The sequence below is a fragment of the Vulpes lagopus genome, chromosome 2 (assembly GCF_018345385.1).
Source record: "Vulpes lagopus strain Blue_001 chromosome 2, ASM1834538v1, whole genome shotgun sequence".
Lineage (NCBI taxonomy): Eukaryota > Metazoa > Chordata > Mammalia > Carnivora > Canidae > Vulpes > Vulpes lagopus.
In genome coordinates, this window is record NC_054825.1 from 162375392 (window position 1) to 162392287 (window position 16896).

General features: G+C 45.4%; 1 protein-coding gene across 3 annotated transcripts; it reads left to right on the forward strand.

Moving 5' to 3' along the window:
- Positions 1 to 333: 333 nt before the first annotated feature.
- KLK13 (kallikrein related peptidase 13) lies at positions 334 to 8609 on the forward strand. 3 transcript variants are annotated; one of them, XM_041746026.1, is made up of 5 exons: positions 334 to 385; positions 4538 to 4727; positions 4943 to 5211; positions 6326 to 6462; positions 8227 to 8609. In XM_041746026.1, the coding sequence occupies exons 1-5, from the start codon at positions 334 to 336 to the stop codon at positions 8413 to 8415; spliced, it is 837 nt and encodes a 278-aa protein (XP_041601960.1). In that variant the 3' UTR covers positions 8416 to 8609. The 3 variants fall into 3 exon arrangements, with proteins under 3 accessions (XP_041601960.1, XP_041601961.1, XP_041601962.1); XM_041746027.1 differs by having other exon boundaries at positions 4943 to 4996; positions 6330 to 6462; XM_041746028.1 differs by lacking the exons at positions 4538 to 4727; positions 4943 to 5211.
- The last annotated feature ends 8287 nt before the right edge of the window (positions 8610 to 16896 follow it).

Genomic DNA, 16896 nt, shown 5'->3' on the forward strand with positions numbered 1-16896 from the left:
GACCCTGAGAGGGTAGCAAGGGGGCGGAGCGGCGGGAGAGACTTCCTGAGGGCCCGGCTCCCTGGAGGGCGGGTGGACGCGGGTGCACGCGGCCCCAGCCCCTCCTCCCTCCTCACTGGGGCTCCCCACCGAGGATGGAAATTAGGGAGAGGTGGTGCAGATTCCAGGGTCAAGGTTCTTAGTGAAGGAGAGGAGATTCGAGACTGGAAAGTGCAGGAGCAGAGGTGATGAGGAGGGGCGGTCAGAGATGGGGGGTCCAGCCAGCCCTTAACACCATCCCCCCACACCAACTTCCCAGGCCCCGCCCGCCCTGCTCCCCACCCCGGAGCCGCCATGTGGCCCCTGGCCGCTGCGATCGCCTTCCTGACGGCGGCCTTGTCAAGCGGTAAGAATGCGCGTGGGTGGAGGCGGGGTGGTCACCCAAACAATGGTAGGAGGGTCAGGCCAGGAGGAGGGGGCGTGGGAGCCTCGAGCTCCGCCCACCGCCCACACGGGGCCAGGTCCCGCGGGGACAGCCCCGGGAGCTTCCTGCTTGTCCCTGCGTGACCTGGTTTCTCCGATGGGGTGATGCGGTGAGCCCACTCTCCCACCGACCCCAGGCCCTTCCCTGATTGCCCACCTCTGCCCTGAGAAGCCCCCCACCCCAAACCCGCAGCCCCTGCCCCTGCAGCAGCTCCCTTTCCATTCAAGGCCAGAGAGAGAGAGAGAGAGGTTCAAATCTTGACACTACCACTTTGAGCAGATAACTTAGCTGCTCTGTTTTTTTCATCTGTAAAATCAGAACACAAAAGTCCCTACTACAAAAGGCATGAATATGAAAATAAGCAAGTGCACGGCAGATAGAAGGGGCTGGCAAAATTAGTCGTTATCACTTTATTTGAAGTAGTCTCTTCATTCTCAGCGCCTTCCAGAACCTTTTAGTTTGTTCTTCCTTCAGTCCTTGGGGTGACCCCAAACCTGGTTCCACCGTGAGTCAGTCCCAAAGATTCCTTTTCATGTTTAAGCTCCTTTTTGCAGCCAACTTCTCTGGAAACCCCATTCAGGCATCATCATGAATCCACCCTTACGTCCGGCCGTCCATCCAACCATCCATTTAACTGACAGCTGTTGAGCACGGGGGCATTGTGCTGGGTGCTGTACAACAGACACAGTTCCTGCTCTTAATACCCAGAGCCTAGCGGGGAAGGATGCAGACATTATTCAAACAATTACCCAAATAATTAGTTAATAATTAGTCATGACTGTGACAGGAGGTGATGGCTTCAAGGAGCCAAGCCTAGAGTTGTAGTGGCAACTCCTGATCTGGAATGCATTCCCAAAGGACTAGACCCCTGAGCTGAGACCTGAAGGAGGGAGGAGTCCTCGGGCACCTGGCACCAGGCACCACCCTTGGCCTGAAGGTGGGGTGGTTTCTCTCCTTTGGCGCCACTCCCAGGACTCCGTGCCCATGTCCCAAGCCCCTCCTGGGTACCACGCCCTGGGCTAGGAGCTCCACATGCGTTGTCTTGTGGAGCCCTCAACAGCCTTATGAGGTAGGAGCACTATAATTACTCCAGTTTCACTGCTAAAAACCTGGGACTCTGAGACAGCAGGTCCTGCCCCAATGACACTGGTGGTGCCTGAGTTAGGATCATGATCCATATTGTCTGCCCTGTCCCCCAGCATCCTGGATGTTAGTTTCTGGTAACCATCTTCATTATTTTAGATCTAATGGTCTGCTTAGACCCAACTCTTTTTTTTTTTTTAACTTACAGTATATATATATATATATATATATATATTCTTTAATTTTATTTATTCATGGGACACAGACAGAAAGAGAGAGAGAGAGAGAGAGAGGCAGAGACACAGGCAGAGGGAGAAGCAGGCTCCACGCAGGGAGCCCAACGTGGGTCTCAATCCCGGGGCCTCCAGGATCACACCCTGGGCTGAAGGCAGCACTAAACCGTTGAGCCACCCTGGCTGCCCATAACTTACAGTATATTAAAAGTAAAGTTTATATCATTGTCCTAAATAGGAAAAAGCATCCTTTGCTATAAATAAAAGGTAAGAGGAAAAAAAAACATTCTGAACCAGGTAATAAAAACAATGTGTTTATTGGGTTGAACCATCTGCCATCGCCAGTAGTGAACCCTTTTTGACCTCCCTCAAAACAGTGATTGTAGATGGTTCAACTTAATAAATTTTAGGTTGCTGGCTAAAGGCTTCTGCTTCCTGGCTTTAAAAAGTGAGCTCAGCAAGGATTAGAGAGATGTTAAAAGCCTATTAGCCCCATCACGAGACTTTCTCCTCAACAAAATTAGGGCTGGCAGAGAAGTAGCAGTGATTCTGTTTCCAAGGCTGCAATTTGATGCCTCATCTCTGTACCACCTAAGATGACCTGGTGCCCACCAATGACTCCTGTCCCCAATTTTGAGAACCACTCAGCTGCTCCTGTGGTTTATGCAGGTGCAGAAGCTGGCCCAGGGAGAAGAAGAACCTGCTGGCTATAGAGCGGAGGACCTCCTGTTGTAGCTAATAATTTATAACAGTCCCCACTACGGACGGAGGCCTTACCTTACATTATGCCAGGTGCTGTGCCCAATGAGAGATGTTTTCCTACTTTACAGCTGAGAAAGCTAAGGCTAGTGATTGGTATAGGATCACCCAGCCAGAAAGTGGCACATTTAGGTGGACTTTCTCTCATTGCTGGCCACTGTGTCTCCGATGCCAGCCATAGTGCCTGGCACATACAACACATTGATTGAAAACCTACTATGTGCCAGACACTGTGCTCAGTCTTGGGGATACAGCTCTGAATAAAGTGGTTAAAGGTACCTGTTGTTGGAGCTTATAATCAAGTTAGGGGGATTTTTTAAAAAGGCCACATAAATGTAAAGAAATATAAAGAGAAATGAGTAGTGATAATGGCTCTGATGAAAATCAACTGGGGGAATGTACTAGGAAGTGATTGGGGGCCTGGGATGGGTAGTATTAGACCAGGTGGCCAGGAATCTGGAATGGCTTATTTTTTTCTTTTTTTTTTTTTTTTTTTAAGATTTTATTTATTTATTCATGGGAGACACAGAGAAAGAGAGAGGTAGAGACACAGGCAGAGGGAGAAGCAGGCTCCCTGAAGGGAGCCCCATGTGGGACTCGATCCAGGACCCCAGGATCACACCCTGAGCTGAAGGCAGATGCTCGACCACTGAGCCACCCCAGCATCCCACTGTGTACTAATTTCCTTATGTGTTCATTTGGCCTTCTGAATAGTTCTGTTTCCTCTGGGGTTAGTTCACTGTAATTCTGCCTATTGCCCTTAATACTTCTCTTTCAGGCTACTAGTTTTCTTCATGCATCTGGTGATCCTTGCTTGTCCAATCACATTTTCAGACAAACAAGGGGCTGGTGACTTTTTAAAAGTAACTGGTATGATGGGGTGCCTGGTTGGCTCAGTTGGTAAAGCACGTGACTCTTGATCTTGGGGTCATAAGTTCGAGCAATGTGGATTGGATGTAGAGATTACTTAACAAAATAAAAATCTGTTAAGAAGTAACAGGTATGAAATTTGGGGCTATTATAAATACAGTCTTCCAGGATCATGCCCTGAGCCGAAAGCAGATGCTTAACCACTGAGCTACTCAGGCATCCCTGGAATGGCTTCTGAGGAGGTGATGTTTGAGCTGAGCTCTCAGAGTCAAGAAGAACATAGGCACGTAACCTGTAGATTCTGAGTGCCATCAAGTAGAATGTTTCATATACCTGATGTCCTGTGCCTGCCCTGTCCAATATGATAGCTACTGGCCACATGGAGCTCTTGAACATTTCAAATGTAACTGGTGTGGTTGAAGAACTGAATTTTTCTCATTTTAATTAATTTAAATTTAGATACCCACATGTAGCTAGTGGCTACCATATTGAACGGAATAGATCTAGAGAAAGAACTGTCCAGAAAGAGGTGCAGCAAGTACAAAGGGTCTGGTGTGTCTGGAGAATGGTTGCATGTATCTAGAACAGAGTGTGTGAAGGGGAAGGGTGGGAGATGGGGCCAAAGTGGCTCATAAGAGTCAGATGATACAGAGTCCTGCAAACTTTGAATTTGAGAGTAGTTAGGCTCTAGGTTATATTTAAAGCCATAGAGGCCCCCAGTAAATACATATTGAAAGGATGGATGGATAGATAGATGGACAGATATGTATTTACTGCCTAGGTAGATGTATAGGTCAGTCTCATTCCCATCCCCTGAAATCCATCCTCATGGTGAGGTGAGAAAATGCAGATGACGAGAAAGGCTTCTACTTACCTTGTTCTATGAACTCTGTGAACCCCTAGTGGAATTAGCACTTCTACAGAAAAGGACATCATCACCTCTTTGCCCTGACTCATCTCCATTACATGGAAGATGGCAACTCCTAGAGGCCAACGAATGAATCATCAGTTCCTGATCACCCAGAGCAAAATTCTGACTCCTTCCCCAAGCCCAGGGCCTCTATCCAAGTACCCCCCGCCCCCCCCCCAGCCCAACCCCAATTCCCTAACATTTTCTCTTCTTCACCAGGCATCTCTCAGGAGTATCCCAAGATTCTCAACGGCACCAATGGGACCAGCGGGTTTCTCCCGGGTGGCTACACCTGTCGCCCCCACTCTCAGCCCTGGCAGGCAGCCCTGCTAGTGCAAGGGCGGCTGTTCTGTGGGGGAGTCCTGGTCCACCCCAAATGGGTCCTCACTGCAGCACACTGTCTGAAGGAGTATGTGGGGGTCAGGGATGAGGGTAGGGTCAGGGATGAGGGTAGGGATGAGAATCGACTAGGGTGGTGGGAGAGTGGGGCTGGATTGAGGATGAGGTCAGATTTAGGATTGGGGTTGGATGGGATTGGAGTTGAGGTGTGGAAGATACTTGGAAAGAAGGAAGCTGGTGGAGATGGGCTCATCCTCTCTAATCACCCCCTTCCTGCACCCACAGCGGGTACAGAGTTTACCTGGGCAAGCATGCCCTGGGGCGAGTGGAGGCCGGAGAGCAGGTGAGGGAGGTAGTCCGCTCTATCCCCCACCCTCAATACCAGATCAGCCCCACCCACCTGAACCACGACCATGACATCATGCTTCTGGAGCTGCAGTCCCCGGTCCAGCCCACGAACCACATCCGTGTCCTGCCCCTCTCCCACAACAACTGTCTCCCTGCTGGCACCTGCTGTCGGGTGTCTGGCTGGGGCACCACCACCAGCCCCCAGGGTATGCGCCCTCACAGATGGTCTGAGGGGTCAGTGGCTGGGAAAACTGGGGCAGAAATGGGAGGGAAGGTTGGAGGAAGACTTCTTTATATAAATAACAATAAATGTATAGTTATATAGTGTATGTTACATATCACATATATGTGTTGTATATATCCTTTATATAAATACATAAAAATTTATAGTTAAATATGTTACATATATCCTTTAGACAAATGTCTATAAATGTTATATATGTCATAGATCATATAGTTATATATCCTTTATAAATACATAAATTTATAAATATGTATAAAGTTATGTTATATATATCCTTTATATAAATGTACAGTTATACAGTTATATAATATATATGTCAAAGGTCAAATATAATATAAACATATATATCCTTTATATAAGTATATAAATTAATAAACCCAAATATTATAATATATGCTATATATTATATATATATAATACATTTATATAAATGTATATCACTATACATTTGTATACAAATATGCAGATTATATAGATTGATTTTCTAAATCACAAATTCTATGTTTATGTATTTATTTAAATATGTCTGTATATAAATTATGTAGTATAGAAATTATACATAAATATATTTAAATAAATATGTAACTTATAAATTTGATATAGTGGCAGGCATGTGTTTGTTAAGGGTAAGGAAATGCAAGTATATCTTTTGTGTACAAATTACATGTGCATGAATGTAGAGTTGAGCCTTACAGCAGCAAGGGCCCTTTGCATCTCCTTAGTGGGTACCTGGGCTTCCTCTCATCTCATTCCTTCTTCCTCCCTGACATGCCATCTCTTCCCCTTCTTTTCCCCCATCCCTAGTCCTGTCTCTCACCATCTCTAACCATCCCTCTCCTCATCTCCCTCCTTATTACAGCTCTTGCCTCACAGTCTCCCCACATTCTGTCCCTCTTTCCCTCCACTTCCATCTCCCTGTTTCTCCTGGCACCTGTCTCCTACCTCACTTTCCCTACATATCCATTCTCTTCCCTATCCCCCTTTCCATCTGTTTTCTACTGATCCTCTTGTTTAATTCCCATCCCATAGCTTGTCCCAGACAGACATCCTTAGATTCTTCTTTCTCTCCTCCCCAGTGAGTTACCCCCAAACATTACAATGTGCCAACATCCAGCTACGCTCAGATGAAGAGTGTCGCCAAGTCTACCCGGGGAAGATCACACCCAACATGCTGTGTGCCGGCACAAAAGAGGGTGGCAAGGACTCCTGTGAGGTGAGAACAATGGAGTGGTTGGGTTGCCAAGGGCCAGGATAGGAAGCCAGGATGGGAAGCCAGGATGGAGGTGGGGACAGATGCTGGGGGGGAAAGGACTTGCTTCTAGCCTTGGGGGAAGCAATCTTTTTTTTTTTTAATTTTTATTTATTTATTAGTCACACACACAGAGAGAGAGAGAGAAAGAGAGAGAGAGAGGCAGAGACACAGGCAGAGGGAGAAGCAGGCTCCGTGCACCGGGAGCCCGACGTGGGATTCGATCCCGGGTCTCCAGGATCGCGCCCTGGGCCAAAGGCAGGCGCTAAACCGCTGCGCCACCCAGGGATCCCGGAAGCAATCTTTTAAAATGATCTGTCCCAGGGCGCCTGGGTGGCTCAGTGGTTGAGCATCTGCCTTCTGCCCAGGTCGTGATCCCCGGGGTCCTGGGATCAAGTCCTGCATCAGGCTCTCAGTAGGGAGCCTGATTCTCCCTCTGCCTATGTCTCTCTGTGTCTCTCATGAATAAATGGGTAAAATATTCTTTAAAAATAAAAATAAATAAAAATAAAATGAAATGACGTGTCCCGTAGTATCGAGGGTCAAGATAAAAAGAGAGTACTCATGGCTGGAGAATATAATTCATCTTAAGCCTCATATTTGACTGATAATGTTGAGATTCAGAAAGGTTGGCATTCTTTCATCTGCAAGTGACAGAAGCCCAATTCAAACCAGCTTAAGCGAGACACGCTGGCTTTTGTAACTGGAAAGCCCAGAGGTGTCTTGCTTCAGGCACCAATGGATCCAGGTGCATAAAGAATGGGTTTAGGGCTCTGTCTCTTTTCAGCTCTGCTCTTTTTTCTTTTGTTTTTATCTTCATTCTCAATTAAGCTTTTCCCATGCAATAGCAAGATGGCCTCAGCAGCTTTGGTCTTACATCCCACTCTCCAAAAAGAGTTTCCCAGTTGTTTACATGAACATCTTGAGTGTGAGTCTCACTAGGCTGACTTAAGTCATGGGTCCTGAAGCATTGCACTGGCCAGAGCTGTGGGATTCTCTGATGGACCAAGTCTGTCACAGGACTGGCTGTGTGGGTCAGGGAGGGGTAGGGACAAGCTGCAAGGATTGAGGGTAAAGGAGGGGCCTTTCCCCCAAAGAGAAAATCAGGAGGTAGTTACCAAAATAAGGGGAAATGAATGGACAAAACTCTCCATAAAACACAAGAGACAAAACCTATGTCCAATAGAGGAGGCTTCTGAGATTGAGTTTTGGTTCGGTGGGAAAGAGTGATTAATGAGTTAATGATCTGTGCCTCGACTGATCAGTGACATCTGCCTTGATCCAGGGAGGCAAAGTGGAAGTACATGTGTTGCATACCCTACCCAGGTATGGATGAGTTTACTCAATAGTGAGATGGCACCAAGGAACCATAAAGGCACAGCAGGGTTGAGGGGTGGAGGGGTGCCAGAGAACCAAGAGTGGGGGTTGAAATAAGGTGTCATCACTCCCCTAAGACTGAGGAGAGGAGAAAAGCATGGAGAGAGAAGTCTCTTACTCTTGGTCTTGGTGTGCATCCATCTGTCTTTCTCTTTGTGGCTCTTGCTGTCACTCTGTTCCTCTGGATTTGTCCTCTTCTGTTACACTCTCACCCTCTCTGTGTACTTGTCTCTCTTTTGTCTCTGCCTCTGCATGTGTCTCTCTCCATCTTTCATTCTCTCCGGCATGTCCCTGCCTATACCTTTGTTTGGCTCCACCAAGGACCTCACCTCTCTTTCTTCCCCCACTCAGGGTGACTCCGGGGGCCCCCTGATCTGTAATGGAACGCTCCATGGCATCATCTCCTGGGGAGACTTCCCATGCGGGCAGCCCAACCGGCCTGGCGTCTACACTCGAGTCTCTCAATATGTTCTATGGATCCGAGAAACAATTCGAAACCACAAAACTCAGGAGCAGAAATGGACAAAGGGCTCACAATAAAAGCTAGGTTGGCTCACCTGCCTCCTTCCTCCCTCCATGCCCTCACTAGGTTTGCCCACTGCTTCTCTGCCCCTTCCAAAGTTCCACTTGAACCTGTGATCCATGTTCTCAGTATGTCTGATCCCAGCTCTCATTAAGAGCATTAAGTCACTTCCAATATCATGATCTCCCAGCTACTATATTCTGAAACACCTTGGTACCTTCAATATCCCAACCCAGACAACGTTCCAGGGCTCCCACCATTTTAACGTAGTCCCAGATAGCCATCTGAATGTTCAGTCTGTGGAATACCCTTAAGTACATCCATTGGCCTATCTCCGCAACATTCTATGTCCCATGAATGGAATTCTCTACACAGTATGCAACACCCCTTCAAATATTTATTTATTGCCCACATTCTAGACACTTCTGTGTTTGGTGTTCAAGAAGGTTCTAGATTCCTGTAATATTTCATCCTGAAAATATTCTCTTGTGCCCAGAATCTGCCCCAATAATATTCTAGGCAGATCTGAATGATTAATCACATCACAGCTAATATTGAATCCTCATAAAGGTTCATTCTCACATAGTTTGGGGTCTCCCAAATGTCACATCTCTACCTACATCCCACATCCATCCTACCTCCCAATACTTTTGCCAGTATTCCCCATCTCTGAATCCCCATGCCCACTAAAGATCAATAGCACACTACACTAGAGTTTTGAAGTTCAGTACCCAGAGAGGCCTCCATGCCTAGACCCTGTTATCTGCCAAATATTCTGTCCTTTTATCTCCCCCACAAGCATCTTTGTTCAGTGATCTCAAATGCAGTAAATGCTCAAGCCTCCTGAGTACCAGTTTTTAACAAGCCAGAGAACTCACTGCCTATTTTTTTATCTGTAAATGGGGCTCATCATTTTTCCTCATAGCATTGTTATGATTAATGTCAAGCACTTTCACTATTATTATTTGCTTATTATTATTATTCTCTATAAAATAGAGATGTCAACAACAACCCCTCAAATTTACAGTGTTTTTTGAGATTTACAGAACTCTCAGAGTTCTGAGTTCAAACCCCATACTGGGCATAGAGCTTACTCAAAACAAAACAAAACAAAAAACCAGAGGTGTTGCATACATTTACTTTTTTCAGCATTTATTCAATGCTGACCAATTGCAGGCACCCTCCTGGGTGTTGGTAAAAACAACTTTATTTAACAAATATTAGCACTTATAAGCCAAGCACTGTTGCAGGCACAGCTGATAAACAGTGAATTAGTTAAAACTGCCCTTGTAGTTTTATCTTTGTAAGGAGACACGATTTAAAAAAAAGGAATAAAGAAATAGACGGGCAGGTGGAAATGTGAGCCATGGCAAAAAAGCAGAGATGAAGGATAAGGAACATTGAGTTAGGGGAGTGAGTGGAGTTGCTATTTCATTTTATTTTTTATATAAGTTCTATACCCAATGTGAGGGTTAAACTCATGATCCTGAGATCGAGTCACACGTGACCCAGCAGGTCCCCAGAGTTGCTATTTTAAATAGAATGGTCTGGGGAAGAGACCTGAGGTGGTGACATTAAAAAAACAACAAACAAACAAATAAAAAACACTGAGAGGATGGAGAGAGAGAGCCAAGTGCACATCTGGGGAGCAACACCCCATGCAGAGAATACAAGTGCAAAGGCTCTGAGGCAAGAGCCAGCCTGGTCTATCCGAAGATTGGGAAGATGGTGAAGAGGTTGGTGTGGAAGTGACTGCATTTCAAGAGCTCAGGCAGGAGGCGATGGTTCTTGGACTAGGTGATGTTCTCATGGGAATTAAGGTGGCAGATTCTGGATCTGCTTGAAGAGATTGTTGGACAGTATTGGCTGACATCAGATGAAGAATGTGAGAGAAAAGACAGCCAAGGATGACTTCAATGCTTTGGCCTGAGCAACCATATACTAATGGAGCTGCCATTTACTAAAATTGAGGAAATTTTGGGAGGAGCAGATTTGCAGAGAAATGCCAGAAGTTTTTGTTTCGAAATGTTTATTAGACAAGTGGCAACAAAGTCCACCCTCGGGGGATTTACAGAAAACTTACAATGAATCTAAATAACTGCAAATTGTGATGACTTCTATGTGATAATAAATGTAAACCATGAAGGATCTAAACAGGATTTTGTATTAGAGAATTAGAGGGAAGGCTATTTTCCACAGGTAGTCAGCAAGGACTTCTTGGAGGAGATGGCATCTGGCTGAAGACCTAGAAGATGAGAGGGATCCACTTGAGCAAAGAACAATAGCAATATCTCTGAAGGAGGGAGCCATCATCTTTCAGAGTCCACCATCCCTGGACTACAAGGGAGACTGTAGTTTAGTGTTTTTTTTTTTTTTTTAAGATTTTATTTATTCATGAGAGACACAGAAAGAGAGGCAGAGACCTAGGCAGAGGGAGAAGCAGGCTCCCTGCAGGGAGCCTGATGCTGGAATTGATCCCAACCTGAGGCAAAGGCAGATGTTCAACCATTGAGCCACCCAGGTGCCCCTAGTTTAGTGTTTAAAAGCACAGAAGGTGGGGGTGTCTGGCTGTCTCAGTTGGTGGAGTGTGAGACTCTTGATCTTGGGGCTATTAGTTCAAGCCCCACGTTGGGTGTAGCGATTACTTAAAAATATATAAATAAAAGCACGGCAAGTGGAGTCTGAAGGATCTGGTTTTGGATGGAAGAATATTTATCTTTTGGGATTCTCTGTTTCCTCTTCTGGTACTAACAGGACCTACTGCTCAAGATTGTTAGAAGGAAGACAGGCATTTAAAGTCTGCACACAGGGGCACCTGGGTGACTCAGGATTGAGCGTCTGCCTTCGGCTCAGGTCATGATCCCAGGGTCCTGGGATCGAGTTCCGCATCAGGCTTCCCACAGGGAGCCTGCTTCTCCCTCTGCCTAAGTCTCTGCCTCTCTCTGTCTCTCATGAATGGATAAATAAAATCTTTAAAAAAATAAAGTCTGCACACAGCAACTTCTCAATCAGTGAGAAAGCAGCATGATGTGGTAGCTAAGAACAGAGTTTCTGAAGCCAGATGGCCTGGGTGTGAATTCCAGCTCTGCCATTGATTTAACCCTGTGACTTCACCTTCTCTGTGCCTCAGTTTTCTTGCCACTCAAATGGGTATAACACTGATACTTAACACCAAATTGCTTAAAGACCTAAAAGCTAAGGGTCACACCATAAAGCTAATGGAAGATAATGGCAGAGAAAATTTTTGTGACTTCAGGGTGGAGAGTTTAAAACTTCCAATAGAACTACTAATCATAAGGCAAAGTTGTTTAATTTGATTATATCAAAATTAAGGATTTTTTTGTTATTCTTCAACGAAACATAACAAGAAAAATAAATAAATCAATGGGTGGAGATATTTTGCAAAGTGTAATACTGACCTGGGGTTGGTATCTAGTATGTGCTGGGAATTCCTGCACATAAACAAGAAGAATATTCAAGGATATTCAATGAATTTGCAGAGGAGGAAACAAACAGGGAAGTCAGATGAAAGGTGTATAGACTCATTAGTCATCGAAGAAACACAAATACAAATAACAATCCCTTATGTTTATTAGATGGATTAGAAATCTTTAAAGTGAAATAGCCTATGATGTATTGGCAGGGAAGCAGAGATAATACTCTAGTGCACAGCTGGTGTGAATGGACACTGGTACAATTGTTTTGGAAAGTAATTTGGCACTCCTTGGCTGAATTAAGTATCTGCACACCTAGGACCCAGTAGTTCCACCTCTGATGTCTCTCCTAGGGCAATGATCATGCAGGTCACAAAGAAGTGAGTATGAAGTATCTGTGACTCATCTACTTGTGCTGGGAATTAGAGAAAAACTGAGCACCCACTAATAAGGGTGAGAGTGGGTGTTAGGACAAGGTGGGGAGCACCTTGGAGTACTACGCAGCACTCACAAACAACAGACTGGTTGCATGAGTGAATGGAATCATAAAGGTATAGTGCTACCAACCTCAGTGGTTATAAAAAGTTATAAAAAGACGACGATATTAAGTGTTGACAAAGATGTGGGACATTGGAATGCTTAGGTTGCTGGTGGCAATGCAGGGTGGTACAGCCACTTTAGAAAATATTGGGCAATTCCTTTTTATTTTTTTAAGATTTTTATTTTATTTATTTGAGAGAGAGAGCATGAGCCCGTGGGAGGAACAGAAGGAGAGGGAGAGGCAGACTCCCTGCTGAGCAGGGAGCCCAATGTGGGGCTCTATCCCAGGACCCTGAGATCATGACCTGAGCCCAAGGCAGACACTTAATCGACTAGGCCACCCAGGTGCCCAACATTGGGCAATTTCTTATAGAGTTAAACATACACATCAAATGATTCTGCAATGCCATTCCTAGGTGTCTGGCTAAGAGAAATGAAAACATATGCCCACACAGTGGTGTGTACATGAATGTTTACAGCAACATTATTTGAAATAACCCAGGAACTGGAAGCAACCCAGATATCCAACAACTGGTGAATGGATAAATTGTTGTGTATCCAATACTGTGGGATACTGCACAGTGATAAAAAGGAATGAACCATTGACAGAAAAATGTAAAAACATGGGTGATTCTGAAATGCATTATGTTAGTGAGAGAAGCCAAACATTTATCTGATGTTCAATGTAGATCAGTGGTAGCCTGGGCCAGATGAGGGAGGGAGAGCTTTTGCGAAAGGAGTACAGGGCAGCTTGCGGGGGCAGGGGCGACATTTGGGGAAGGTGGTAGGAACCGTTTTTTGTTTTTTTTTTTTTAAGATATTTTTTATTTATTCATTTGAGACAGATACAGAGAGAGAGAGAGAGAGAGAGAGAGTATGAGCAGGGGGAGAGGCAGAGGGAGAAGCAAGCTCCCCATTGAGCCAGGAGCCCCACGTGAGGCTTGATCTCAGGACCAGGAGATCATGACCTGATCTGAAGGCAGATGCTTAACGATTTGAGCCATCCAGGCACCCCCTGTTTTATGTTTTGACTAGAGTGGAGGCTACCTGATAGTATCCAGTTTCCAAACATCAAATTGAACACTTAAAATGAATGGATTTTGATTTATGTAAATAATATCTTTTTTAGGGGCACCTGGGTGGCTCAGTGCATTTGCCTTCAGCTCAGGTCATGATCCCAGGGTCCTGGGATAGCGTCATTGTCCCTCCACCCCCACCTTGCTCAGCTGGGAGCTCACTTCTCCCTCTCCAGCTCCCTCTGCTTGTGCTCTCTCTCTCTCTTTCTGTGTCAAATAAATAAAATCTTAAAAAATAATATTACATTCTTTAGAAATGAAAAAGATGCAAAGTTCTGAGCTTAAAACAAGAAAAGCTATGTAGCACAATACTGCTGACATAGATTCAAACTACACAAAAGGTTACTAAACCATGCACCTTAGATGCTGAATTTTATTTATGTGAATTTAACTTTGTCTTTTTAATTTTTAAGAATTTTAAAATTTTATTTATGTGGCTCTCATCATAGTTTTGGGGTTTTTTTCTCATCATAGTTTTTAAAAAGCCATGCAATAGGGACTCCTGGGTGCCTCAGTGGTTGAGCATCTGCCTTGAGCCCAGGATGTGATCCCAGGGTCCGGGGATGGAGTTCCGCATCAGTCTCCCTGCGGGTGCCTTCTCCCTCTGCCTATATCTGCCTCTCTTTCTGTGTCTCTTGTGAATAAATAAATAAAATCTTAAAAAAAAAAAAAAGCCAGGCAATAAAAAAATACAATAGCAGAAGGTACACATTAATGAAGGTAACGAAGGAAGGATACATAGTAACAAAGATAATAGTAAAGATATACAATAAAAAGAATGACAATGGATACACAGTAACAAAGAAAAGAGCAAAGATACACAATGGTGAGGACGAGAGCAGAAGGGGAGAGAGAGACAAAGGGAATAAGGAAAACAAAAGAGAGACGTGTATACTCATAATAATGTACTACCAGTGAATTCAACTTTCCCCACCTGAGGCTTTAGAACCATCTAAATATATTAATACTTTTTTTTTTTTTTAATAGCACCTACTTGAGAGGGCTTTGGAGAGGGCTAATTGCATTAATAGGTGAAAAGCACTCAGAACACCTGGCACCTTACTGAGCATTGCTCTCATTAGTATTATCATTGCTTTTATTGACAAAATTGTTATGACAATTTGTCTCTAAGGCCCCAGAGCCAGAGCAGCCAGCCTTGGGCGACAGCTGGGGATTTGGGAGAATGGGAGGTGGCTGCCCAAACCCTTCCTGTGGAACAAAAAATAATGACATACCTGAGTTGGAGATTCTGGTGCCAACAACACCTTAATTCAGGCAGGCCAGCCAGGTGGCCAGGCTTCCCAGGCATCCCTCCACCCTCCCTCCCTCTCCAGGGATTTTGCAGCCACTTGCCCTCTTCTTCCTGTTTTTGCTCAGGGCGATTTTAATAACAATGGGATCTCGTGCTGCAGGGATTTGGAAAGCTGGTGGTTGTGAGGGAGGGGCTTGGAAAAGACTGGTTTAGATACCTAAAGTATTCAGAAGGGATGTCAAAGGGATGTCCATGCTTCCCAGCATTGGCCTGGCACATCAAGCCTTTCTTTTTACCCTCCCAAGGCCCCGGGTGGTGAGATGCCAGGTCGTAGACTTAGGCTAGTCTCCCCTTTAATCTGAAGGGTCCATGCCAAGCTCAGCCACTTCCCCTACTGGGAGACCTTTTATGAGGGACTAGGCTGGACTTCCTAGCCTAATAGAGGTATTGGTCTCCGCACCCAGTCCCAATGTGTGGGGGTGGGGTTCCCCAACACCATCAGGCAATTCTCCCACAATTCAGGTTAACTACACTGTCTACCTGGAAGTAGTGTCAGATTGAGCAGGTTAAGGGCTCCATCCTGCAACGCTGCCCCCCTCTTCTGATGACAATCTCAAGTTCAAGTGTTGACCTCTGCTTCTAGCCAAGTCCTATATAGATTTGAGGGTTCCAAAAAAAACAAAAGATTTGAGGGTTCCACAACTGTCTCCTTGGGTTTGATTAATTTGTCAGAGCGGTGCACAGAACTCAAAGAAACATTTTACTTATTTGATTACTGGTTTACTGTAAAAGGAACAGCCAGGTGGAAGAGATGCGTAGGGCAAGATATGTGGGAAGGGGTACAGAGCTTCCTTGCCCTGCCCTGTCTGGGTGCACCATTCTCTCCACACTCACTCACCAACCTGAAAACTCTGAGCTCCCATCCTTTTGGGTGCTGTGGCTCAACTGCTTGACAATGAGTCAATGTGATTGATTCCACCTCTAGTGACTTTCCCCTCCCATTCTTAGATGATTTCCAAGAAAATCACTCATTCACATGACAAAACACACCTTGATTGCTTTCTCTTTTTTTTTAATTTTTTTTTTATTGTTTATTTATGATAGTCACAGAGAGAGAGAGAGAGAGAGAGAGGCAGAGACATAGGCAGAGGGAGAAGCAGGCTCCATGCACCGGGAGCCCGACGTGGGATTCGATCCCGGGTCTCCAGGATCGCGCCCTGGGCCAAAGGCAGGCGCCGCTGTGCCACCCAGGGATCCCCACCTTGATTGCTTTCTTAGGAAATTCCAGGAGTTTTAGGAGCTCTGTTCTAAGAATGGAATTAAGACCAAAAACATACTTTTTAAAAAAGATTTTATTTATTTATTCATGAGAGAAAGAGAGAGAGAGAGAGAGAGGCAGAGACACAGGCAGAGGGAGAAGCAGGCTCCATGCCAGGAACCCAACGTGGGACTCGATCCTGGGTCTCCAGGATCAGGCCCTGGGCTGAAGGTGGCGCTAAACCGCTGAGCCACCCAGGCTGCCAAAACATACTTCTTATCATAAGTCACAGTATCACAGTGACAATGGGCATATAAACCCAAGCTTCCATCCCAATGGGTTCAATGATAAGAGAAGCAGAGAGGTTGTGGGAGGGTAGGGGTGGGGGTGGCCCAGATTAGGAGGAGAGATAAGGAAGGATAATGTTGTGGCCACCCCAGAGAAACAGGATAGATTCCTGTATCTGAAAATTGGCCCACGTGTCATGCCACACACACACAAAAGGGTCCCTCCTGCCTCTGTGGGGTGACCACAATTGTTACTGTGAATGGGAGTCTAGATAACCACCACCACGTGGTCTTTCTCATCATGCTGTTCTGTTCACTGGCCCTGCTGCCTGCAGGCAAACATGCATTTTGAGCTGTGCTGCTTGGCACTGCATTTGCTGAGATCTGTATCTGCTGTACAGATCTGTTGTATATATATATTTTAAGATTTTATTTATTTATTCACGAGAGAGAGAGAGAGACAGAAACAGAGACAGAGAGAAGCAGAAGCAGGCTCCATGCAGGGAGCCTGATGTGGGACTCGATCCTGGCACTCTAGGATCTCGCCCTGGGCCGAAGGCAGGCACTGAACCGCTGAGCCACCCAGCCACCCAGGGATCCCTTGATCTGTTGTATCTGTTGTAGACTTAAATGACCCAAGTCAGAAGCTTC